General features: G+C 34.6%; 1 protein-coding gene across 1 annotated transcript in view; it reads right to left on the bottom strand.

Annotated features, from left to right (window-relative positions):
- The window catches only part of LOC144956018 (uncharacterized), a 63170-nt gene that overhangs the window by 1291 nt on the left and 35477 nt on the right, over positions 1–26402 (bottom strand). The window contains exons 17-25 of the mRNA XM_078886306.1: positions 24643–24902; positions 23976–24029; positions 21880–22002; positions 21508–21610; positions 16089–16310; positions 14135–14170; positions 11778–11856; positions 2369–2457; positions 1237–1380 (exon numbers count right to left, since the gene is read on the bottom strand). Of these exons, the coding sequence (XP_078742432.1) occupies positions 1237–1380; positions 2369–2457; positions 11778–11856; positions 14135–14170; positions 16089–16310; positions 21508–21610; positions 21880–22002; positions 23976–24029; positions 24643–24902 (1110 nt within the window). The remainder of the gene's footprint in view (positions 1–1236; positions 1381–2368; positions 2458–11777; positions 11857–14134; positions 14171–16088; positions 16311–21507; positions 21611–21879; positions 22003–23975; positions 24030–24642; positions 24903–26402) is intronic.

Here is a 26402-nt window from a genome sequence, read left to right on the forward strand (position 1 = left end):
CGAGCCCCACTTCAGGCACTTTCGTTTTTTTTTTTCTTGGGCAAGATTATTGACACCCAATTGTAATCACTTTGGACAACATGGGTGATTCCTGTTGACATCTGACATCTTGTTTGATGAATTATCTGTATATTCCTTCATGGAATGCCTAGCAATGATATCTTATGATGTCGTGGCAGAAGGGCACTTTTTATTTTTTTTTGCAAGGTACTCGTATACCAACGTGTAAAATACCGATTTATAATTGTTTGATTTGCCAATAATTCTGAACCCATTGGTGAAAATTTAACACAGGCTCTATGGAACAATAATAACCCCAGTCTTAATTTCTATTTAAAGAATAGATAAAGCATGAATGGGCTTATTCCGACATGCACTTATTTTCAGGTCTGATAACCCAATTCCTTATGGGCTCAATGTTGTAATGGAAATCTCAAAAAATGACGCAAAATATTGTCCATTATAACATTGTTAAACTTGGCCCATTCGTTACCCACTACCTCATACAGGATATGAAGTGAGTAGAAAAGTGCCAGAAGACAATAGAGAATAAAAAATTTTTTCGCGGCGGTGGTGGGGTTTGAACCTGCGACCTTATTGGTACGACAACTCCGCCTGGCAGGTGAGAGCGTGGCTCTACCGTGTGAGCTATCCACGAACACAAAAATATTCGTTTCAAACCCAAAGTCATTTCTAGATCCCTCTCTCACCCACTTCTCAAACCCCACCACCGCCGCGAAAAAAATTTTTATTCTCTATTGTCTTCTGGCACTTTTCTACTCACTTCATATCTTGTTGTTACCAACATAAGTGCCTGCTCCACTCACTTTTCTGAATTAAAAATTCACCCACTACCTCATAGTAGTATTAGCTCTGGATGGCTCAGATGCTAAAAATTGAATTTATAGTGAAAAATATAAAAGTCTTTTCAGTGCCATGAATCCCATGGTGCCGGAGTTTAGGTTCGAGTCCTGCTTTCGACGCATAGTTGAATGCTTGGAAAAAGGCTCTTTACTCACATTTTCTCCCCAAACTCAGGTGTAAAATGAGTACCTGGCCATTAACAGCGTTATCTCTGTCAGAAAAAAAAAAAGAAGTAATATCACCTAACAGGCATCACGTCTTGTCCGACATGTTAAGTGTTGCTGTGGTCTATGGACATCTTGTAAAGTGCTTTGATCACGTATAATGGATATTGCACTATACAAATTCATGAGTTTAAGTTTTTTAACCTACCTGTAAAAATATATTCTTCAAATACTCCATATTTTGTGTCTCTCTTTCCCTCTCCACATTTCTCTCCTGGCGACGGATTTCATCTTTCAGGACTCTGGCCTGCTCTGTCAATCTGGAGACAGACTCTTCACTCTCTTGTAGAAGCTGGCGGGTAAAACAAAACAAATAATCAATTGCAATTCTATCATCCAGCCAAAATTATTAATGTAAGTAATATCACTTACTTTATCTTCTCAATAATGATGTTAATAGTAATAATAATAATAATAATAATAATAATAATAATAATAATAATAATAATAATTTAATAATAATAATAATAATAATAATAATAATAATATAATAATAATAATAACAATGATAATGATAATGATAATAATAATAATAATAATAATAATAATAATAATAATAATAATAATAATAATAATAATAATAATAATAATAATAATAATAATAATAACAATAATAATAATAATAATAATAATAATAATAATAATAACAATAATAATAATAATAACAATAATAATAATAATAATAATAATAATAATAATAATAATAATAATAATAATAATAATAATAATAATAATAATAATAATAATTTTGCCACGTCTATTATACAATTTCCGAAAAGGATGAATAAAGCATATTACTATTATTATTATTATTATTATTATTATTATTATTATTATCAAAAGTGTTGTCTCTGTCAGAAAAAATTGCAATATCGCTTTACCAGTCTCATGTCTTCTATGTCAAGTGCAGCTATTGGTTAGGGACTCTCCCCCCCCCCCCTTGTAAAAAGCGTTGGGCATGTTTCATGGATGTTGCACTAGGTAAATGGACGTGGAATTTGTTACCATCATTGGAATCCAGCTTTGATCCACGTATAGATAGAAGGAAGATAACGTCACTCAGGTCTTTGTTATTGGTTTTTTGCCATCTGCTGTTATGAGTACTTCTCACTAAACTGTATTAACCAGACTATAAACGTTCATGGTTACACATAATTTTATGTGTTGGTCCGTTATACTTCTGGATGGCAATGTTATGAGCTTCTTAGCCAAGCAGATACTATCTATAGGGAACACAAGAAAAAGAAGAATATATTTTAAATCTTCAAGTGAGAACTTACTTCTGTGAGATGTTCTATCCTCTTCTGTGATGAGATGAGACTGGCCTTGATGGCTTCCTCATCCAAAACCGGTGTGGGTGGTTTTACTCCTGGCACAGAGATGAGAATAGACAACAATTATTTAAAATATTTGAGTCAACAGTGAGTGACAAGATTTTTCTTCCTCTCATTAACTTTTGATGTCCTTGCGGTTATGTGGTCTTGTGGTATGACACTCGCTTTTGGATCCGAAGGTCCTGGGTTCGAGCCTTGAAAACCTGAGATTTCATTTTTATTTCTAATGTTTTCTGGAGTAAATCAAACTTTGATATGGTCTTGTAGTATGCACAGCCGTTTATTGCTTTCACTTTAGTTCGACAGGTAAATTTTGCCGGACGCTAGTTCATAACAGATGGCGAGTCACGGCCTGTGCCGAAAGGGAGACTGAGAAATTTTTCCTATTTTGATGATTTTTTTCTCAAGTTCAAAGTGGCGTAGTAAAGATGCTATTAGATGTTGCAATAAAATATTTTAGAGTCATAACTAGTGATTTACATACTTTTATTTGATATAATTTTAGTAGATCATTTGGGATGAGATTTTATAGGAAATAACCATAAAAAATGGGTCAGAAATTTTAATTTCTTCAAATGATATAATCAAAAATTACAGTTATCTGAGTTTATACAAATAAATGAGAAATACTGCAATAATCATCAATATTCACAGAGTAGAAATATATAATCAAAGTCGTTTTGTAATGAAGCATTGTTGAGATATCCGCTCACCTGTACAGCAATATCCTTTTTGACAGCAATAAAAAAAATGCGTGATCACCGAATTGTACGGGTTTGTTGATCAAATGATCAAAACGAACTGGTTTTAGTAATGGCAATTGACAATTCTTAGGAAAAGATATGTAATATGCATTCCTTTGACGTTTGTATAGATCTAACCTATATAATAATAATCATAATATAATATAATATAATAATAAGGATAACAATAATAATAATAATAATAATAATAATAATAATAATAATAATAATAATAATAATAATAATAATAATAATAATAATAATAATAATAATAATGATGATGATGATGATGATGATGATAATGATCATTTCCATGAAAATAATATAGTGGCTATCACCTAAACGCCTGCTAATTTTGGAAAAACGCAATAATTTCTCTTTAAACTAGCTTTCAAAATGCCCGTTTTTTTTTTTTAAATGGAATTCGCCTATATGTCCCCCTGACAGAAAGGAATTAAAAATAGAAAGAAAGAAAGAATAAAGAATTTTACTGAATCATTTGCGGCCAAAGAATTGACTCATCGCCTCCGAGAGTTTTATTTAACTTCCCAACGCCTCAAATTACTATCATTCATTCAATATAATTTACTCATCCCCACTCCACGCTCTCCGGCACTTTCCTTCCATGTCCCTCAAACTTCTTTCTTTCCATGGAGCGTCCAATCAGCTTTTTACAATTGGCCATTTTCAATTGGCTGCTGAAAAAGGACAATTCTAATTTCAATTATCCACCAGTCGGTCATCAGCAAAGTCAAGAAAGCTCCTCCTACTCAAATCACACATACCCACGAATATGATAGGCCTTGTAGACCAGTCACTGGTCTTTGATGTTACACAACCATCCGCCAGCTTTGATCACATCGCTTTTGATGATGTCACTCAATATCTATCTTCTTCTCTCAACCCCGTTGACTGTACCAGGAGTCAACATAAAAGAATATCGCGATGAGGTGCGAATCGTGAAGATGGAATGACGTAGCTGTGTTAAAGTTATAGGTTCAAAGTTCAATTGTCAGAGAGAACTGATGAGAGATCAAACTGAGGTGATAAAATGAAAATTGTTTCGCTCATGAGTTGTATTAGTCTCTTGATGCTCAGATCTAAAAAAATTGATTTATAGTGAAAAATCTAAAAGTCTTTTCAGTGCATGAATTCCTTGGTGCCGGAGTTAGGTTCGAGTCTGCTTTCGACGCATAGTTGAATGTTGGGAAAAAGGATCTTACTCACATTTTCTCCCCCTAATCAGGTTGTAAAATGAAGGCCTGGCCTTTAACCAGAGTTATCTCTGCAGAAAAAAAAAAAAGAAAAGAGGGTATATCACTAACAGGCATCACGTCTTGTCCGACAGGTTAAGTGTTTGCTGGTGCGTCTATGGAACATCTTTGTAAAGTGCTTTGATCAGTATAAGGGATATTGCACTATTAAAATTCATGAGTTTAAGTTTTTTATACATACCTGTAAAACTTTATTCTTCAAATACTCCTATTTTGTTGTCTCATTTCCCTTTCCACATTTCTCTCCTGGCGGAGGATTTCATCTATCAGGACTCTGGGCTCTGCTCTGTCAATCTTTCTGGAGGGACAGACTATTCATCTCTTGTAGGAGCTGGCGGGTGTAAAAACAAACAAATAATCAATTTGATTTCTTCTCCAGCAAAATTTTAATGTAGTAATAAAATAAAATAAATAAAATAATAATAATAAAATAATAATAAAATAATAAAAAATAAAAATAAAAATAATAATAAATAAAAAAATAATAATAATAATAATAAATAATAATAAAATAAAATAATAATAAAAAAATTAATAATAAAAATAATAATAAAATAAAAATAATAAAAAAATAATAATAATAATAAAATTTTGCCACGTCTATTAAAACAATTTCCTAAAAGATGAATAAAGCATATTACTATTATTATTATTATTATCAAAAGTGTTGTCTCGTCAGAAAAAATTGCAATATCGCTTTACCAGTCTCATGTCTTCTATGTCAAGTGCAGCTATTGGTTAGGACTCCCCTCCCCCCCCCCTTGTAAAAGCGTTTGGGCATGTTTCATGATGTTGCACTAGGTAAATGGACGTGGAATTTGTTACCATCATTGGAATCCAGCTTTGATCTACGTATAGATAGAAGGAAGATAACGTCACTCAGGTCTTTGTTATTGTTTTTGCCATCTGCTGTTATAGTACTTCTCACTAAACTGTATTAACCAGACTATAAATGTTCATGGTTACACATAATTTTTGTGTTGGTCCGGTATACTTCTGGATGGCAATGTTATGAGCTTCTGAGCCAAGCGATACTATCTATAGGAACACAAGAAAAAGAAGAATATATTTTTAATCTTCAAGTGAGAACTTACTTCTGTGAGATTTCTATCCTCTTCTGTGATGAGATGAGACTGGCCTTGATGGCTTCCTCATCCAAAACCGGTGGGGTGGTTTTACTCCTGGCACAGAGATGAGAATAGACAACAATTATTTCAAATATTTAGTCAACAGTGAGTGACAAGATTTTTCTTCCCTCTCATTAACTTTTGATGTCCTTGCGGTTATGTGGTCTTGTGGTATGACACTCGCTTTTGGATCCGAAGGTCCTGGTTCGAGCCTTGAAAACCTGAGATTTCATTTTTATTTCTAATGTTTTCTGAAGTAAATCAAACTTTGATATGGTCTTGTAGTATGCACAGCCGTTTATTGCTTTCACTTTAGTTCGACAGGTAAATTTTGCCGGACGCTAGTTCATAACAGATGGCGAGTCACAGCCTGTGCCGAAAGGGAGACTGAGAAATTTTTCCTATTTGATGATTTTTTTCTCAAGTTCAAAGTGGCGTAGTAAAGATGCTATTAGAGTGTTGCAATAAAATATTTAGAGTCATAACTAGTGTATTTACATACTTTATTTGATATAATTTTAGTAGATCATTTGGGATGAGATTTTATAGGAAATAACCATAAAAAATGGGTCAGAAATTTTAATTTCTTCAAATGATATAATCAAAAATTACAGTTATCTGAGTTTATACAAATAAATGAGAAATACTGCAATAATCATCAATATCACAGAGTAGAAATATATAATCAAAGTCGTTTTGTAATGAAGCATTGTTGAGATATCCGCTCACCTGTACAGCAATACCTTTTTGACAGCAATAAAAAAAATGCGTGATCACCGAATTGTACGGGTTTGTTGATCAAATGATCAAAACGAACTGGTTTTAGTAATGGCAATTGACAATTCTTAGGAAAAGAATATGTAATATGCATTCCTTTGACGTTTGTATAGATCTAACCTATATAATAATAATCATAATATAATATAATATAATAATAAGGATAACAATAATAATAATAATAATAATAATAATAATAATAATAATAATAATAATAATAATAATAATAATAATAATAATAATAATAATAATAATAATGATGATGATGATGATGATGATGATAATGATCATTTCCATGAAAATAATATAGTGGCTATCACCTAAACGCCTGCTAATTTTGGAAAAACGCAATAATTTCTCTTTAAACTAGCTTTCAAAATGCCCGTTTTTTTTTTTTAAATGGAATTCGCCTATATGTCCCCCTGACAGAAAGGAATTAAAAATAGAAAGAAAGAAAGAATAAAGAATTTTACTGAATCATTTGCGGCCAAAGAATTGACTCATCGCCTCCGAGAGTTTTATTTAACTTCCCAACGCCTCAAATTACTATCATTCATTCAATATAATTTACTCATCCCCACTCCACGCTCTCCGGCACTTTCCTTCCATGTCCCTCAAACTTCTTTCTTTCCATGGAGCGTCCAATCAGCTTTTTACAATTGGCCATTTTCAATTGGCTGCTGAAAAAGGACAATTCTAATTTCAATTATCCACCAGTCGGTCATCAGCAAAGTCAAGAAAGCTCCTCCTACTCAAATCACACATACCCACGAATATGATAGGCCTTGTAACCAGTCACTGGTCTTTGATGTTACACAACCATCCGCCAGCTTTGATCACATCGCTTTTGATGATGTCACTCAATATCTATCTTCTTCTCTCAACCCCGTTGACTGTACCAGGAGTCAACATAAAAGAATATCGCGATGAGGTGCGAATCGTGAAGATGGAATGACGTAGCTGTGTTAAAGTTATAGGTTCAAAGTTCAATTGTCAGAGAGAACTGATGAGAGATCAAACTGAGGTGATAAAATGAAAATTGTTTCGTAGTAAAACGTTGCATAAATTAGTTTTATGTACACCAACACACACACACACTTTCTTTCTCTCTCTCTCTCTCTCTCCAGTGCTGCGACAAAAAAAAAAAGGACGCCGACCAGATAGCTAATACTATTTAAAATGGAAATTTGTTGAAAATGGTCTGCTTATTGAACAACCGAAGCATCGTGGATAACAGAAATGACCATTGTGAATCAGTTGAAACACGTGATATCGATGTAATACTAATACTAGTAATAATCATATAATATCAGTGTATTAATCTTACTCCTGATCACCACTGTAATAATAACAATATTTATTATTATTATTATTATTATTATTATTATTATTATTATTAATAATAATAATAATAATAATAATAATAATAATAATAATAATAATAATAATAATAATAATAATAATAATAATAATAATAATAATAATAATAATAGTAGTAGTAGTAGTAAAAAATAAATAATATCCATTTTTTGACAATAAAAAATCGTGATAAACGCATTGAAAAAGATGGGAGGGGGGGGAGGATTAATGATCAGATAATCAAAATGAACTGTTATTTTAAATAAATTGACAATCATAGGTAAAAATAAGTTATAAGTATTCCTTTGAACTTTGTATAGACGTCTAGATCTTAACACATTTTTATACTTTTTATTAACATACGTAAAACCTCACGATTATTTTAAGGAACAGCTGATTGTTACATGTCACAGAAACATCTAATTAATCAACCAACGTTCTGTTTTCTTTTTTTTTCACCGGTGGAACTTCACTTGCTAATTCTGGAGCAGTTTGCATGAAATGTTTTTTAAACACATATCTCATTTGAGCCCTTTCACAGCTTATTCGGCAGAGTCCATTTGCCATTTGCATTGAGACAATGCTGGTTTTCAGTATGACCATTCATCTGAGTAAAGAAAAAAAAATCATTAGTTATTATTGATATTGATGATGATGATGATGATGATGATGATGATGATGATGATGATGATGATGATGATGATAATAATAATAATAAGAAGAAGAATTGTAATAATAAGAGTTATAATAATATTATTGATTGTTAGTAATAATACGATAGTGATCGCCTAGATGCCTGCTAATAATAATAACGTAATAATTTTCCTTTAAAATATAGTTCTAAATGCCCGTTTTTCAAAATGGAATCCGCCTATATATCCAATCTGATTTTTTTTTTGTTTGTTGCTTTAGGTCTCTTCCAACACAATTGAGGTTATATGAGAGACCGCTGAAACAAAAAAACAAGCAATCTAACAAAAATAGTACAAATGTAAATCAAAATCATAACCTAAAGATATCATAAGCTAAATTATAAATAACCAAGAACAAACAGGCAGAGGATTTACAGGAAAAAAAATATCCCCTGTCAAAAATACAATCACAAACCAAAGAAGCAGGATAGGCTAGTAAAGAGAAGAAGAAACGACATCACTATCGGATCGTACACCCATGCGAACATCATAGGTATATGATTCGAGGGTGATGCTCCCATCCAACCACCCGCTATCCAATCTGAAATATTTTTAGCAAAAATAAGACAGAGAAAGAAGTTTAGCATTTGCGGCCAAAAAATTGATTTATCACCGGTCTGCAAGAGTCTTATTTGACACCCAGACAACGCCCCAAATTACGTTCAATTCATTTCAAATTGACTCCACCTCTCCAGCTACTTCATCCCATGACCTCCAAACTGCTTTCTATCCATGGAGCGCCAATCAGATGTTTACAATTACCCATTTCCAACTGGCTGCTGAAAAAGGACAATTATAATTTCAATCGTCCACCAGTCGGTCATCGGCAAAGTCAAATAAGCCCCTCCCACTCAAATCACATATCCCCTTGAATGTTCGGCCTTGTAGCGCAGTCCACCGGGCTTTTGAGGTTACACAATCATCCCCCACCTTTGTTCACATCGCTTTTTGATGATGTCATAATATATCTATCTACCCTCTTTTCTCACGCCCGTTGACTGTACCAACGGGCGATGTAGAAGAATATCGAGGGAAGGTGCGAATCGTGAAGACGGAATGGCAAATCGGTGTGAAAGTTAAAGGTTCAAAGTTCAATGCAATAAAAATCGCTCCGTGCTAAAAATGTGCGTACATGAGTTTTATACACACACACACACACACACACACAGGCTCTCTCTCTCTCTCTCTCTCTCTCTCTCTCTCTCTCTCTCTCTCTCTCTCTCTCTCTCTCGTGTGTGTGTTCTACTACTACTACTACTACTACTACTACTACTACTACTACTACTACTACTACTACTACTACTACTACTACTACTGCTGCTGCTGCTGCTGCTGCTACTACGATTACTACTATTACTGCGCTATCATCATCAACATCATTATCATCATCATCATCACCATAAAACAACAACAATAACAACAACGACGTTATCATCACCAGTGGACTCGTGTTCTTATGTCTCTGGAGTTTGTCTGAATACGGGACTATTTTGTTAGCCAACAAAGAATTAGACAAGGTGTGTTTAGACATTCATTGTGCAAAACCCGGCCATTACAAATCGGTGAAATAAATGCTATATTAAAAGTAGATTATTACTCTTATATTTACTACCATGTGTTAGGGTAACAAAACTCAGATAATATCAATTTGAATTTTTTAAACAATTAAAAATATTTTTCAGGTTAATTTTAAATAGAAAAATATACATTTTTCAAGAAAGAATAAAGTATACTCACCATTTCTTGATATCAATTAAAACAATAGCGTCTTGAAGATGAAAATGTGGCCGTTATATCCATGTAAAATAGAAAAATATAGAAGAAGTGTATGGTCAGCAATTGCAGTGTAAAAATGAACGATTTTACGAAATCTGTCCTATAGCCTGACTGACAATGAAATCCAAGCAGTGCATTCTACCGGCAGGGATAAATATAGGCCAGTTCTCACGTTCTGGACATCTGTTATGACGTAACCACACGGTGGTCTCCCCGTCATCGACGGAGGGTCGTTTCCATTGGGGGTGAGGCGGTAGTAAACTAAAGTGAAAGATTTCTAGTGTAATAAACGGCTGTGTATGAGTCTCGCATTCGGATCGGAAGGTCTAGTGTTCGAGACCTGCTCTGAGAGGCACATAGTTGAGTCTTCAGAAAAGGCTATTTACTCACATTCTCTTACCATACTCAAATATAAAATGAGTACCTGGTGGTTGACAGTATTGTCTCTGTCGAAAAAAATGGAATATCAACTAACAAGCGTCATGTCCCATCCTACATGTTAAGTGTTGCTGTTGGCTAGTGACCAATTGTAAAGTAGAACTGTAGTGAGAGACACTGGACAGTTCGATACTCAAAGTACTTTGTCAGGAAAGCTTCGAATATTGAATCAAAATGTTTGAATTGAAACAGATACCCAATAATATACATCGAAATAAAGTCTAAAATAAACAAAAATTCTTTGCCTAAAATTTCAAGCTATTATACCCGAGTTGGTAAAACCCAATGCTGGTATAACACATGCACTCAATGGTACCATGTGGCATTGTGCTGATTTAACTTTACACACCCACTTGATGTCTTGTTTAGGTATGATTTGGTTTGATTTAATGAATGGCACGCGCCCACTTTTTGATGTGTCCCGCTTATGACTGTGTTTGATGTACCTTTCCCTTTGCATTCGACACACACTACATTGGCTTTCTATTGAACTTGAGAGAAACGATTCACTCTTCACAAACTGAGCAGGGAGCTTTTGTGTTGCTGTGATGTGGGAGGGGTAGGTTATGGGATGAGATGGGAGTGGTTGACAGGAGAGGCCCAGACATGTGATGAGTGATAGGAGAAGTGCGTTTCTAGTCTAGTGCAATTCACCCTTTACCACTGAAACTCAATTTCTCTTTTCAAATAACAAGTTCCCTTTTAAATTATTTTTAATGCAATTTAAACCTTTTCAACCATGAAAGCAGAAAGAGTATCACGACTCGGGCTTCAATTTATCTATAATTGTATTGCCGTTACTTTTCTTTTTATGAAAACGGTAAGATTTTTTAAAAAGTCCAAGTAAGATTGAAATTCACCTTTGAAAGATTAAGTTGGTGTTTTTAAAAAATATTTTTTCCTTTTTTCAAATATGACTTCACTGTTTTTTTGTTTTTTTGTGTTTTTTTTTGTGTGTGTTCTGACTGGCAAAAGGCTCGTAACAAATAGAGTGATGCAGTTTCTGCTATATATAATAGTAAATTTCAAACTAATTACTTAACATATTTCATTAAGATACAACAATAACTCTATGATAACTTGGTTTTTAAAAGCCCTTAAAAAATCCAGTCTTCAACGCTTGTAGAGGTAAGAAAACCTCAGTTTCAAGAGAATGAAACCATCTTCACCTGGAAGCTGTTCAATGGGGGTTGATAATAATTGTTCAAAGGTCATGTTGGTGGCTTGAGGGGAGGACGCTTTGTTGGCCTGGATGGGAAAATCATGAAAAATATATTTACTTATAAAAGTGGAAAATTATGGAGTTTCGTTTGTTTTGTTTTTAAGGGTTTTACGGAGCTAGCAACACATTAAGGCCATATCAGCGCCAGTAAAGTTCTAGAATTACAATTAAAGTGCCCAAGGAAATGGAAGACATATGGCAACTGGTTCAGATAGGGAACAGATGTAGATTCCAAGAGCACACTATCAAAGTACTTAGTTTGAGACCACCTAAAAGTCTCATCCAGGCACAAAGAGGAATACACTCAAATTTTTACAAATCATATACAATATGTAAAGAAAACATAATACAGTGCATAACAGAGAAATGATTTATAAGGAAAAAAAAAATCATCTCCCAAAACTAACTATATATTTGACTGTTTCCCTCCCAGCCAGGGTATCCGACCAGGGCCAGGACAAAACCAAGTACTCCCATTCCACGACAAAGACTGAAAGCAGGTTGGAAAATAGATATAGGGGCATAGAAGACACAGCATGAACCTTGGAGAGGCCTAGACGTGTGATGAGTGATAGCAGAGGTGTGTGTCTAGTCTAGTGCAATTCACCCTTTTCCACTGACACTCAATGTCTCTTTTCTCCTCTCATGAACACTATGGGAAGTCAGGAACCCCAACCAGAAATCATGGAGTGCATGACTAAAATCTAAAAAGGTCAGAATGAAACAGTGCCAGACAAAGCAAAGACAAAAATACAAGAAAAAGAAAAAGAAAAAAAACCACTTCCAACAACAGGGAATTTAAGATTTAAAATAGTGGCCAAATCTAGAGTGCACAAAGGTTGAGAGACAAAAATATGAAAATGTCGATGTGTACTTATTTGTAAGTCTGATAACCCAATTTGTTACGGTCTCACTGTTGTAACGGTAATACTTTCCAAACCAATGCTAAATATTTTCCATTGCAACAATGTTAAAACGAGCCCAAAAATGCATCCAGATATCAGACCTGCAAAGATGTTATTTGTGTATAAATCATTCGTTCCAGATAAAGCAGAAAGAAAAATACAAGAAAAACATCAATCTGCCTTGACTGAGGATCAAACTTTTTTTAAAAAGAAAGAAAAAAAAACATTTAAAAAAACCCAATAGAATGTATTTTTTAAGCAGTAAATAAGTAAATTAAGTCAAGCAATTTTAAATTTAAAATAAGAACAAACTCATAAATAACAATAGTAAAAACATCCCCCAAAAGGATGTAATTTTTAAGCAGTAAATTTTAAATACCATGACCTAAGCAATTTAAAATAAAATAATTTTTAAAAAACTCATAACGATGGAACAGCATAACTTGACCCATACGACATGCAATCTGTTAAGTGCTAGTCGATGTGCACTTATTTGCAGGTTTGATAACATAATTCTTTATGGGCTCATTGTTGTAATGGAAATCCCAAAAAGTGATGCAAAATTTTGTCCATTACAACAATGTTAAACTAGGTCCCTAATTGGGTTTCGGATGTCAGACCTGTATATATGTACACATTGGTGCTAGTGCAAATTTGTTCACAAAGATAACACTGTCTAATATTTAAATTTAACATCATTATTTGGCAGGATGAGAATAAATATGTTCTACTTTGCCTTAGGGCAAAAAATAATAGACAAAAATGGATATAGATAGAATGAAAATGACGTCACTCAGGTCTTTTTTTGCCATCCGTGTTTAAGAGTAATTCTCACTAAACTGTATTAACCAGACTATGAAAGTTCATGGTTACACATAGTTTTGTGTGTTGGTCCGTTATACATCCGGAGGGCAATGGTGCGAGTTTCTTAGCCAAGTGGAAACTATCTACAAGAGTTTTGAAAAAGAACAAAATACCAAAACACAGAACGCTTCGGGTTCAAAACCTTACTTCAGCCAACAACAAGGAACAATGAAAACAGAAATACATGCCTTAAACACCAGATACAGAGTTGCCAATTCAGGAAGTAAAAATTTTACTGAACTTTTACGAAAACACATTGATGGACCCTTTCTGAATGGTGAACTCCAGTAAAAAGACATTTTGTACTTCCTGTTTTACCGTTTAGCAGGTGATTGGAAAATATAACATTATACGGAACATTGGCAACCTTGAAGATAGACGACAGAGAAATCCATCTGGTTTTAAGTAATGTATTCATGTTTTCACTGTTTTTCTTATTGGCTGAAGAAGGGCTTCCAGCCCAAAGTTTTCTGGTTGTATTCATTCCTTAGAAATGTTCCGATTCATTAATTTAGTTAACGTGTTTGTGTCTTACCTTCGACAAAGGCTCAGAGTCCACAACTTCAGATCCCTAAATATGAGGAGATAGAAATTTTAAAAATAAACAATGAAATAATAAATCAGGGATGCCCTTTGCCAAAAAGAAAAAAAGCTGGGAATTTATTTGCGTACCGTTTATATTATGAAAATAATTTGTTCAAAGCCTATTTCCATCAAAAGATATCACCATTAAATCGTTAAAAAAAGGATTTCAATCAATCAAGCTCCAGTTTAACAGTTGCCTTTACCAACTAATATTTTTATGGGTGGCTATGCGGTCTAGTGGTAGGACACTCGCTTTTGGATTTTAGTTGAGTCCGTGAAAAAACGAGTATCTGGCCGTTAACAGAATTGTCTGTCGGAAAAAAAAATGTAATATCGCCTTACAGGCATCATGTCTCGTTCTACATGTTAAGTGTTGCTGTTGGTCAGGGACTCTTTGTAAAGCGCTTTGAGCAAGTTTAGTGGATATTGCTCACAATTTTTTTTTTTTTAAACTTTAAAAAAATGTACAAAAAAACAACAAAAAACAAACAAACAAAACTGATAGCCAGATGATTACAAAAAGCCGATTTTAGGGAATCAATGTAAAATATAACACTCGACTTTCACTGAGTACTTTCCACTAAATCTCATAGAGTCAGCTACCTGATTACTGCTGGATGAACAGAAAGGAAATAGAGAAGAAGAAGAAAAAACACAAAACAAACAAAACAATTCAACCAAACCTTGCATCTTGTAAAACAAGTGCAGTAATAATTGAGCTATTAATTTGGACCCCCAATTTAAGATGATTAAGTTTCAAAAAATAAAATTTTTCAAAAGTTAACACTCATCTAAAAATTTCATACAGTTCACTCCGGATAATCGCAGCTCAGTTAATGGCAACTTTCAGTTAATCGCAACATTTCCCAAGAAACGGAATTATTTCTATATAAAAGTCACTGGTTAATTGCAATAAATTTTTACCTTAAAAAAGTGACACTTTAAAAAAAATCAAACAAATAAAATCTCATGATTAAATTTTGTCATCGGTGAAATCATGACAGGTTGAATAATCAAGAGTGGGCGGGGTTTAATGCTATAGTAGTGTGTCACCATCCTATTAGAGACAAAAGAGGGCGGGAGTTTGCAGTATGGGTTTGTGAGGTCATCAGTGACCATTATATAGGAGGTGAGGGGGCTGGGCATAGTCTTGACAACAGTCAGACAATGACCGTTGTAAAGAGAGACTGAGCGATATCCTTTGTTTTGGGATTGACAACTGTGTATTGTGACACATGGTTTTTGCTGAGAGCTTATTATCTCTCATCACAGCTTATCTCTTTGACTCTTACAAATATTGAGAACAAAAGAGTGAAATTTAATCCAATCTGAATAAGATGTCGGTTTTCATCAAAGTTGCTTTTGCTTGCCAAAATCTATACAGGCCTGCCATATGATTTTTGTTTCAATCAAATTGTTGAGTCTGTTTGGACTAGGAACAATGTTTGCAACGACTGGTTTGAGTTTACTTTATATGTGTAAAATGTTGCAAATGTGAACAGGAAACTCAACTTTGGTTAATCGAAACATTTTTGCTGATCCCAAGGTGTTGCAATTATCTGGAGTGGAAAGTGATTTGATTTTTGTCCAATGTTCAAATTCAGATCTAATATTGGTAAACCTGTTTGTGTTTCTCAAAAATCATTTTTGCCATTTTATATTTTATTTAAAAACAAATCAAATCATGCAAACTCATCGGTGGCCAAAAACAAACAAACAAAAAACAAACCTAAATTGTAACATTTATGTATATTATCAACTGTCTAATATTGCTTTTGTATTTAGCTAAAGAATCACTTGAGTCTGAGACATATCAGTTTACATATTATTTTCTTTATCACAGCTCCAATATAAATTTTGGAAAAAAAACCCCAAAAAACCCTAAACATTTTAAAAGTATTTACCTCCCCTTCTTGTCTTTCCTCTGACGGATGACTGGTGATTGGATAAAACTCATGGCTGGTCATCACTTCCTCCACCACGGGCTGTATGGCCTTGGCCGAACCTCGCTGGAGTTGAAGGATCTCGCGTTGAAGACGCACATTCTCCATCTCCAATGATTCCAGCTGCTTGTGAAGAAGTTCTGCCGATTTTTCATGATTCTCCTTTTGTCTCTGTATTTGCTCCTAAATATACAAAAGACAACATCATGGCAATTGAAAACATTACAAAGTCTTTGTCATCAAAAGAAAAATGAGTGGAGCTGGTGCTTAAATTGATAATAACCGGAGCATCCCTCTTGTGGCCAAGGAGAGATGCCTTATCAGTCAGATGGTGGGTTTTTATTCTTTATTGTCTTTTGGCACTTTTCTATTCATTTCATTTCTTGTTATTTTCATAAAAAGACAATATCAAAACAATTTAAAACAGTTTTTGTTCTTGTTTGTGTGCTTTCATCTAAAGACAATATTGTGATAATAACACTTGACATGCCATTCCTTGTGTGCTTTCATCAAAAGACAATATCATAACAATTTAACTCTTAACAGTCTTCTTCATTCTCAGACTTGCCATTAGCCGGATTTGTCTGCCCTTACTTCTATGATAATTTCACTTTCAAGTGCTTTGAAACTGATGTAGAAGTGATACTAGGCTGCTAGAAGCTGTGGACTTGTAAAATGTAATGAACAAAACTGAATATAACATAACAAAAATACCAAACACTGAGTGTTTCGGGCTCAGCCAATAATAAAATGGATGGTGCCATGATTCGAGTCGAAATAAGTCCTGGAAACCCTTGTACATAGCTTCCCTGACTTCGGACAGAGCTGCAAATATGAGATGGAAGTCAGTTTGGACTAATTCAATCCCTCGAGGGTGCAGGGACATCGACTCCTCGATAAGGAGAAGTTGCCAGGCTTTTCCACCAGCAAAAGGAGACATTGGGTGGCAGCCAATCGGCTTCAGTATTAGTGGGGACTTGCCACCTGTCCAACATGCACCTATTATGGTCAAGAGCCCGAAACTGCAGAGCATCTGGTTGAATGGTGCGTTGTGACGAAACTTCCGGGCGTGTTAGAGATGGTGCACAAGTGTGGTATATAATTTGCATCCTGGATAGATCGTCATAACATAGTAGTGTGAGCACCATTAGAAGCTGTTGTCTGGATAGATCATCATAACATGGTAGTGTGAGCACCATTAGAAGCTGTTGTCTGGATAGATCGTCATAACATAGTAGTGTGAGCACCATTAGAAGCTGTTGTCTGGATAGATTGTCATAACATAGTAGTGTGAGCACCATTAGAAGCTGTTGTCTGGATAGATTGTCATAACATAGTAGTGTGAGCACCATTAGAAGCTGTTGTCTGGATAGATTGTCATAACATAGTAGTGTGAGCACCATTAGAAGCTGTTGTCTGGATAGATTGTCATAACATAGTAGTGTGAGCACCATTAGAAGCTGTTGTCTGGATAGATTGTCATAACATAGTAGTGTGAGCACCATTAGAAGCTGTTGTCTGGATAGATTGTCATAACATAGTAGTGTGAGCACCATTAGAAGCTGTTGTCTGGATAGATTGTCATAACATAGCAGTGTGAGCACCATTAGAAGCTGTTGTCTGGATAGATCGTCATAAAATAGCAGTGTGAGCACCATTAGAAGCTGCTGCCCTGGATAGATCGTCATAACATAGTAGTGTGAGCACCATTAGAAGCAGTTGTCTGGATAGATTGTCATAACATAATAGTGTGAACACCATTAGACGCTGCTGCCGATAATAAAAATGATAAAACCATGAATACATTACATCATTTCATATCCAGACAGATGGCAGACAAATGTTTGGTACGTGACAGTCCACAAGTAAAAACAAAAGTAGTCCTTCAGAGCCATTCGACCCATGGAGGCGGAGTTTATCCCGGTTTCTATAGTGTAAAATGGACAATAGTAATTGGCGCTGGCTTCCGGCGACAACAGACGTGTTGTGAATATTTACCTATTTTCTACACATATTTTTATTCATTTATCATTCAATCGTCGGAATTTAAGCCTAATTTTTATTCAAAATGGATGTGAAGTATATATTGTTCCTGATTTTTATATTTATTAGTATATTTATAAGCATAAATGGTGTTTTAGCCTGTGATTTTACTGCCAAAATAAGCCTATCGATAACTTATACTCCAGAGACTCTCCGATCCCTCCAACCCGTGTCACCCCCACCACCCACTATTGACACATCGTTTATTAAAGTAAGAAAGAGGGGGAGAAAGGGAGGAATAAAAACAAAATTTAACAGACGGCCTTTTCGTCCATTTTTACCCTGTGTAGTGACAGGTAATGTAAGATCACTGAAAAATAAAATTGATGAACTGTTTTCACTGTGTCGTTTTAATAGTGACTATCGTCAAGCCTCCATAATAGCGTTAACAGAGACTTGGCTATCTCCTCACATACCATCATCATGTTTTAATATTGAACAATATTCACTATTTCGAGGAGATCGGACTAATGTAAATAAACGAACTGGAGTGGGGTGTGCACATATATTAACAACAAATGGTGCCACCCCAATAACTGTCAGATAAAGAAAATGTATTGTGACGATTATATTGAATTTATTACTGTTTCGTCACGACCATATTACCTACCCCGGGAATATACTCATGTCATCATCATCAACGTCTACATTCCACCATCATCAGACAACACCACAGCGAAAAATATTTTGAGGAAAGAAATACAGGACATTCAAATTAAGTCACCCGATGCCGTATTGATGGTCACTGGCGATTTTAACCAATGTAACGATTTTACTCTCCCGGACTTCATCAATACGTGGACTGCGAGACAAGGGACAAAAAAACATTAGATTTATTCCTGTGTAATATTAAAAATAGTTATAAATGTTTACCCCGTGCCCCATTAGGTTTATCTGACCACTGCATGCTCTTGCTACTCCCCACCTACCGCCCTGTTTTTAAACGTGTAAAACCAGTAAAGAAAAGTGTACAGATCTGGAACGGAAGTGTGTGTGAAGATTTGCGTGGTTGTTTTGAATGCACTGACTGGAATGTTTTTATCGAATCATGTGATAGTGTGGATGAGCTGAATGACTGTGTGAGTGAGTATTTAAAATTCTGTGAACAGCTAGTGTCTTGTAAAAAAGAAATAAAATATTATCCTAACAACAAGCCTTGGATAACAAAAGATCTAAAACTTTTATTGAACCAAAAGAAAACTCTCTATACTAGTGGAAACAAAAAAGATCTGAAAACAAAACAAAAAGAGATAAAGAGGGTAATATCTAGTTGTAGAGACAAGTACAAAAATAAAATTGAAAAATGCTTTTCTTCTGGGGATATACGGGACACGTGGCGGGGGCTTAAAACTGCTGTGAACTATAATCCAAAGCCCACGATTATATCAGAAGATATCGAAATTGAAACTTTAAATAAATTTTATTCACGTTTCGACACAGCAAACAAATTTGATATTGAAAATGAAAAACATAAATTAGACAGGGCTTTGGAAGATGAAATGGCTGTTGAGGTCAGTGAAGAGGAAACGAGATTCGTATTTTCGAAACTAAACGAGAGGAAGGCTGCTGGGCCGGATGGATTGAAAGGAAAACTATTAAAAGAATGTGCCGACCAGCTTTCCCCATTTATACACATATTTTTAACTGGTCCCTCCAATGCGTTTCACTCCCTGAAATTTGGAAAACTTCGAAAATTATTCCTGTTCCAAAAAAAGAAAAACTTGAAACTATGAACGATCTCAGACCTGTTGCACTGACTTCAATAGTCATGAAATCTTTAGAAAAACTTGTTCTTGTTAAAATTAGGAATCAGTTTATGCCATTGAGTGATAGTCATCAATTTGCTTACAAACCAGGACGTGGCGTAGAGGATGCCATTTTGCTGTTTACAAACAACATCTACAGGCATCTAGATCACGCTAGGAGCTATTGCAGATTGCTTTTTGCAGATTTTTCTTCAGCGTTCAATACAATGCAACCTCAGTTGGTTGTTCAAAAATTGACTAGTCTGAATTTAAACAAGTATATAATTGCTTGGGTGCTCGAATTTCTTACGGAGAGAGCACAATATGTTCAATTAGGGCAAAACAAATCTTCCTGTATAACTACAAATACTGGCGCTCCTCAAGGTTGTGTATTGTCCCCTGTATTATTCACAATATACACGAATGACTGTAGAAGTCAAAACCTGAGTGTACCTTTAATAAAGTTTGCAGATGACACCGCTCTTCAAGGCCTCATAACAAATGGCAACGAAGTGGCTTATAGGCAAGAAATTGATAGATTTGTGTCTTGGTGTGATGCCCACCACCTAGAGCTTAACATAAGCAAGACAAAGGAGCTAGTGATTGACTTTAGGAGAGTGAAGGAACCGATAGAACCGTTAAAATTAAAGGACCAATTCGTCCAGCGAGTTCCTCACTACAAATACCTTGGTGTAACGATTGATGACAGGCTCAAGTGGGATGAACACTTGAAAATAATTAGGCATAAGATGTGCAGACGTACATATTTTTTATCGAAACTCTCTCAGTTTAGAATAGATAAAACCCTCTGCACATTATTTTATAGAGCAGTAATCGAAAGTGTTTTGTCATTTTGTATAACAGCTTGGGGAGGCAATTGCTTAGCAGTGGAAAGGAACAAAATAAATTCAAATATTAAAAAATCCATTAAACGCTATATAAATGATGTTGACGATGTAGATCTTTTATACGATAAATTTTGTATAAATAAAATAACTAAAATATTAAATGACCAGTATCATCCACTAAGACCATCAATTATTATGTCAGAAAGAAGTGGTCGCCCTTTCTCTATTTCAACGAAAACAGAGAGACACCGAAAATCTTTTCTGCCGTCCAGTATTAGGCTTTATAACAACAAGCAATAATCATTTTATATAATTATTTCTCATTTTTACTTTTTAAAAATATAAATATTAATTTATTAATTTATTTGTTTTGCAATCTTTTCAATTTTCAATTTATAGTGACAGTTTTAACTATTTTACAGTGTTCAAATTATTCATATTATAAAGCGCAGCTCTGGTTATAGAGCTGCTCCTTTTTTTTATATATATACATCCTATTTCCATTGTATTTTTATCTTATGTGTAAATTATAACACGTCTGTACAAAAAATTTCCTTTTTGGGATGCAATAAAGTATTATTATTATTATTATTATATTATTAATTGCTTGTTATCCTTTGGATAGGACGCCAGAGAAAGAGAGAGAGAGAGAGAGAGAGAGAGAGAGAGAGAGAGAGAGAGAGAGAGAGAGAGAGAGAGAGAGAGAGAGAGAGAGAGAGAGAGAGAGAGAGAGAGAGATTATACCTTTAGCACCATGACTTGTGACCTCTTCTGTGTATCTAGAGTAGAAATTTTCTCCTGTAGTTCCAACACTAACTCTGCCTTTTCTTTTGACACTTGCTCTAGCCTGGATAAAATTAAAGAGTTCTAACTAATAAACCGTATGGATTTGGCCATGGTATGCTTTGGGCGTCCAACCCTGATATATCATCATCATCATCATCATCATCATCATCATCATCATCATCATCATCATCATCATCATTATTATTATTATTATTATTATTATTATTATTATTATTATTATTATTATTATTATTATTATTATTATTATTATTATCATTATCATCATTATTATTATTATTATTATTTCTGGGTTTTTTTTTTTTAACTCACTTGACTTTATAGGCCAAGTCTCTTTCCTCTAGGTCTGTCAACAATTTGGAATGTCTCTGGACGAGCCTCTCGTGTTCATCCTGAAGCAGCTCCAGTTCTGTCTTGGAATTTTTCGACATCTCCCTGGAAACGACGACAAATATTGAGCCTAAAATGGACAGCTGATAAACAACGTCGTGCTCGCTCACATCTCTCATCATTCGTCTAACACGCGTTTCATTCATTGATTTTTGTTGATAAAGGGGAAAACTGAAATGTTAACATGACCTATTTTTAAACATTTTTTAATTGAAAGCTTCCACTCACTTTCCTATTGTTGTTTATCACAAGGCTATGTGGTCTTGTGGTATGACACTCGCTTTCGGATCAGAAGGTCTTGAGTTCGAGCCTCATTCGGCGCATAGTTGAGTCCTTGGAAAAGGCTCTTTACTCACATTCTCTCACCATCCTCAGATATATAATGAGTACCTGGCTGCTAACAGTGTAGTCTCTGTCTGAAAAAATTGTAATATTGCCTAAAAGGCGTCATGTCTCGTTCTTCATGTTACGTGTTGGTCAGGGACCCCTTGTAAAGCACTTTGAGCACATTGAGTCAATATTGCGCTATATAAAAGCTCAAGACAAGGCTATAGCACGCTTATTGGATTTAAATCACAAGCTTTAATTTCATATTTTCCAGGCTTGTTAAGTGAAAATCTAAAATTGAAATGAGTGTTAATAATAATCCAATAAACGTGATTAAATCTCCATATTACACCCTTCTCGTCTAAAACTATTCATAAAACAAGGAATTCGCTAAAATTATGAAAAATGAACTTGAAGGCAAAACAATTGAATTGAATTAAAAATGTCAACTATATATGTAACTAATCTCTCTCTCTCTCTCTCTCTCTCCCTCTCTACTCTCTCTATCTATCTATCTCTATCTCTCTCTCTCTCTCTCTCTCTCTCTCTACTCTCTCTATCTCTCCTATCTCATTGTTTAAATTACATCTCACTTTCTGGATCATTAACTTCTCTCTCTATGTCATCTCATCTATATTGTGATTACATCATCATTTTCAATTTCACGGGATCTCTGATCCACAAAAATTTTTTTACGATTTTTGCAGTTCACCTCACAAGGAACATAGGCAAAAGTAAAAAGAAAAAGATGACGGATGCATCAAATAAATTCAATTTAAAAGAATTTTTGGCTCCTGGTATACATTGTCAACTCGCAAAGATGATGTATAAAATATTAATAAGATGCAATACATCCAAGTACCAAAAGCAATTCTTTGCTCCAAGAACAGTAATAACAGGAATCTAAATTACAATTTCAAAAAATACGGAACTATAATATCTTTCAAAATGCATAGACAGGCAACTTCTTAAAAAATGATTTGTTCATTGCTTAAGAATTTAATGTTTTTGATTGGTTAATATTTGTGTTGTGTTTGTCTGTGTGTGTGTGTGTGTGTGTGTGTGTATGTGTCATCATGATTACTGAAATCTTTTCTGATCCAAAGGCAAATGTCATACCACAAGACCGCATAGCCATGAAGTCAAACAATGGTGAGCATGGTCAGTGGCCAGATTTATGACAATGATTTTTTAAAAAAACGAAATAAAAAAAACCCTCTGATCCCAGTATTGTGTCTTTGTGTAAGGCATTTTACATACATTACTCCACCTGATTCAGGAGAAATTGAATACTTGACATAGACAACAATGGCTATTGTAAGGATGTCAGTACCAAAAAATGAATGCCTAACAGGTGACTAGAACTGTATGAAAAGAACACACATTTTGTTCCAAATGGCCTGCATTGGGCAGGAATCAATGGTGCAATGTGGAGCCCATTAATATTGTCCCAACTATCGGGAACCGCTGTGGTGTAATGGTAGCACAATTAACCGGTAAACAGGAGGTCTGAGGTTCGATCCCCAGTCGAGGAAGATTGAATTTTTTTGGGATGTTTTTTTTCTTCTTGTGATTTTCATTTTTGCTTTGTCTGGCACTGTTTCATACATGCATGAAAATGTTCCAATTTATCTATTCAATTATTTATTTATTTATTTATTTATCTAATATCTAAAAGACATTCAACTTACTGTGCTTCTTGAATTTTCTGTTTCAAATGATCAATTGCTTTTTCTAGACGCTCCCTGAAAAACAATATCAATAAAAAGTTGATTTGTATCCGAAACAATATCTCTACAAATCTTCAAGGTGAATAGGAACTAAACTGTTTGAATATGTGGACTGTACAAAATATGCAACACAAATGAATGGAACAAATTCAAAAAGGGAATAAAATACTCAACATGGAATGTTTCCTTATGAAAACTCCTCTACAGCCGACCACAAAAACAACTTATACTGTAATGAATAACCTAGAATCCAGAAAATATTTCTTGCATCATTATCATCATCATCATCATTATTATTATTATTATTATTAGTCTTATTATTAATATTAATTTTTATTATTAATTATTATTATTATTATTATTATTATTATTGTCATTATTATTATTGTCATCATCATCATTATCATTTTTGTTATTATTATCATTATCCTCATCATCATCTTCATCTTCTTCATCATCATCATCGTCATCATAATCATCATCATCATCATTATTATTATAATTACTACTATCAATATCATTATTTTTATCATCATTACTATTATCTTTATTGTTCCAGTTGTTATTGTTATTCCACCATAAATCTTATCGTTTTTTACTATTCATTCCAAAGAAGTAAACATCGTACTTTTCAACCGAGTCGAATTCATTACTGGTCTCCAGGGACGGTTTGGATTTCTGCTGTCGAAGGACACTGTGAGCTCTGACCTTGTAGCTGTCATACTCTGCCTGCACAGCCTTCAGCTCCCCTCGGGCCACCTCCAGGTCATCTGTCAGGGTTTGAACCCTTGACTCCAAGGACCGAACCGTGCGCTGTCCACTGTCGCCTAGGCTGCGTATTTTTTCTTGTAATCGTTGATTGGTATTTCCCATCTCTGACATCTGGACCTGAAGTATATAAAAAATAAAAAAAAAACCCAAAAAAATTGAGAATATTTTCACACGCTATATCCATGATATTTATACAGAAAATGAAGACCAAAAACTCTGGTAAATAAAGAACCAATTTTAAAAACAAATTTCATTCACAACACACTGTAGCTAAAATGGTGACCAGAAATTTTTAAAAAAATTGAGTGTTTATAGATATCCACTAAACGTACCCAAAGTGCTTTACACAGGGTCCCAAGCCAACAACAACACATTCTTTACATGTAATACGAGACATGATGCCTATAAGGCTACATTACAACTTTTTTTCCGACAGAGACAACGCTGTTTATAAGTAAAGAGCCTTTTCCGAGGATTTAACTGTGTGCTGCTCAGAGCGGGATTTCGAAAGAAAGAATGAAAGTAGTATTGCAATCATTACAATCAAAAATACATTGAAATGATGACAATGGTGGCCATGAGAATGACAGGAATTTCAAGAAGAGGATATCTCGGCTACAGTAGCAATGAGGCTGAGTGATATAAAAAGTAGTCCTTCAGAACCATAAAACCTATGGAGCCGGAGTTTATCCCGGTTTCTATAGCATGAAATGGACGATAGCAATTGCTTGCTACCCTTTGGATAGGATGCTGGTCTATCGCAAAGTACTCCTGCCAGATCTAACAGACTCAGCTACCCAATCACTGCTGGGTATACAGGGGGGGGGTCTGAAAAAATTATCAACTGCACCCGGGATCGATCTCGGTCCCTTTGCTTGTGAAGCGAGTGCTCTATCAACTGATCAATCGTGATATATTGTCATCAACACCATATTCGTTTTGGAGTAGACCCAATTGTTTGAAGATCAATGCACAGTTCACATTTTCTTTATCTTTGAACACAAAAATAATGAAGACACACATTAGGACACATTTAGAAACATGGATTTTAGTTCTTCTTCTTCTAGTGGAAACCCGCAATAGTGTCAAGGATCACTCCACAGTTTGTAGGATATTAAATTGTAAACTTGTTAAAACACTGCACGTACTACTTATAAAAAATACATACTTAAAAAGTCAGGTTGTGAACTCTAGCAACCGCATGAAGGCATGATGGAAACCGTTTCAGCCACGTCAGCTGAGAGGCTATTCCACAGTCGGGAAGGGCAAAATGAATACATATGCGTTTAAATTTTTGATGCTTTGTATTTGTTTTTAAGGATTTTACAGCACTTGCTGTATATTATCTTCATATCAGCACAAGTAATAAAGAAGAAAATGGGATAGTAACAAGTTCTAGAATTACAATTAAAGCACCCAAGAAAAGGTAACACCAAGGGGAATTGGTTCAAATAGGAAACAGATGTAGATTCCAAGAGCACACTATCAGTGTACTTAGTTTGAGATCACCTAAAAGTCTCATCCAGTCACAAGCACAGGTCCCCACTAAGAGGAATACACTCAAATGTTTACAAATCATATATAATATGTAAACAACACATAATACACTGCAAAACA

Source organism: Berghia stephanieae, chromosome 10 (assembly GCF_034508935.2).
Source record: "Berghia stephanieae isolate SIO BIC M18660-M18661 chromosome 10, UCSD_Bste_1.3, whole genome shotgun sequence".
Taxonomy (NCBI): Eukaryota; Metazoa; Mollusca; class Gastropoda; order Nudibranchia; family Aeolidiidae; genus Berghia; species Berghia stephanieae.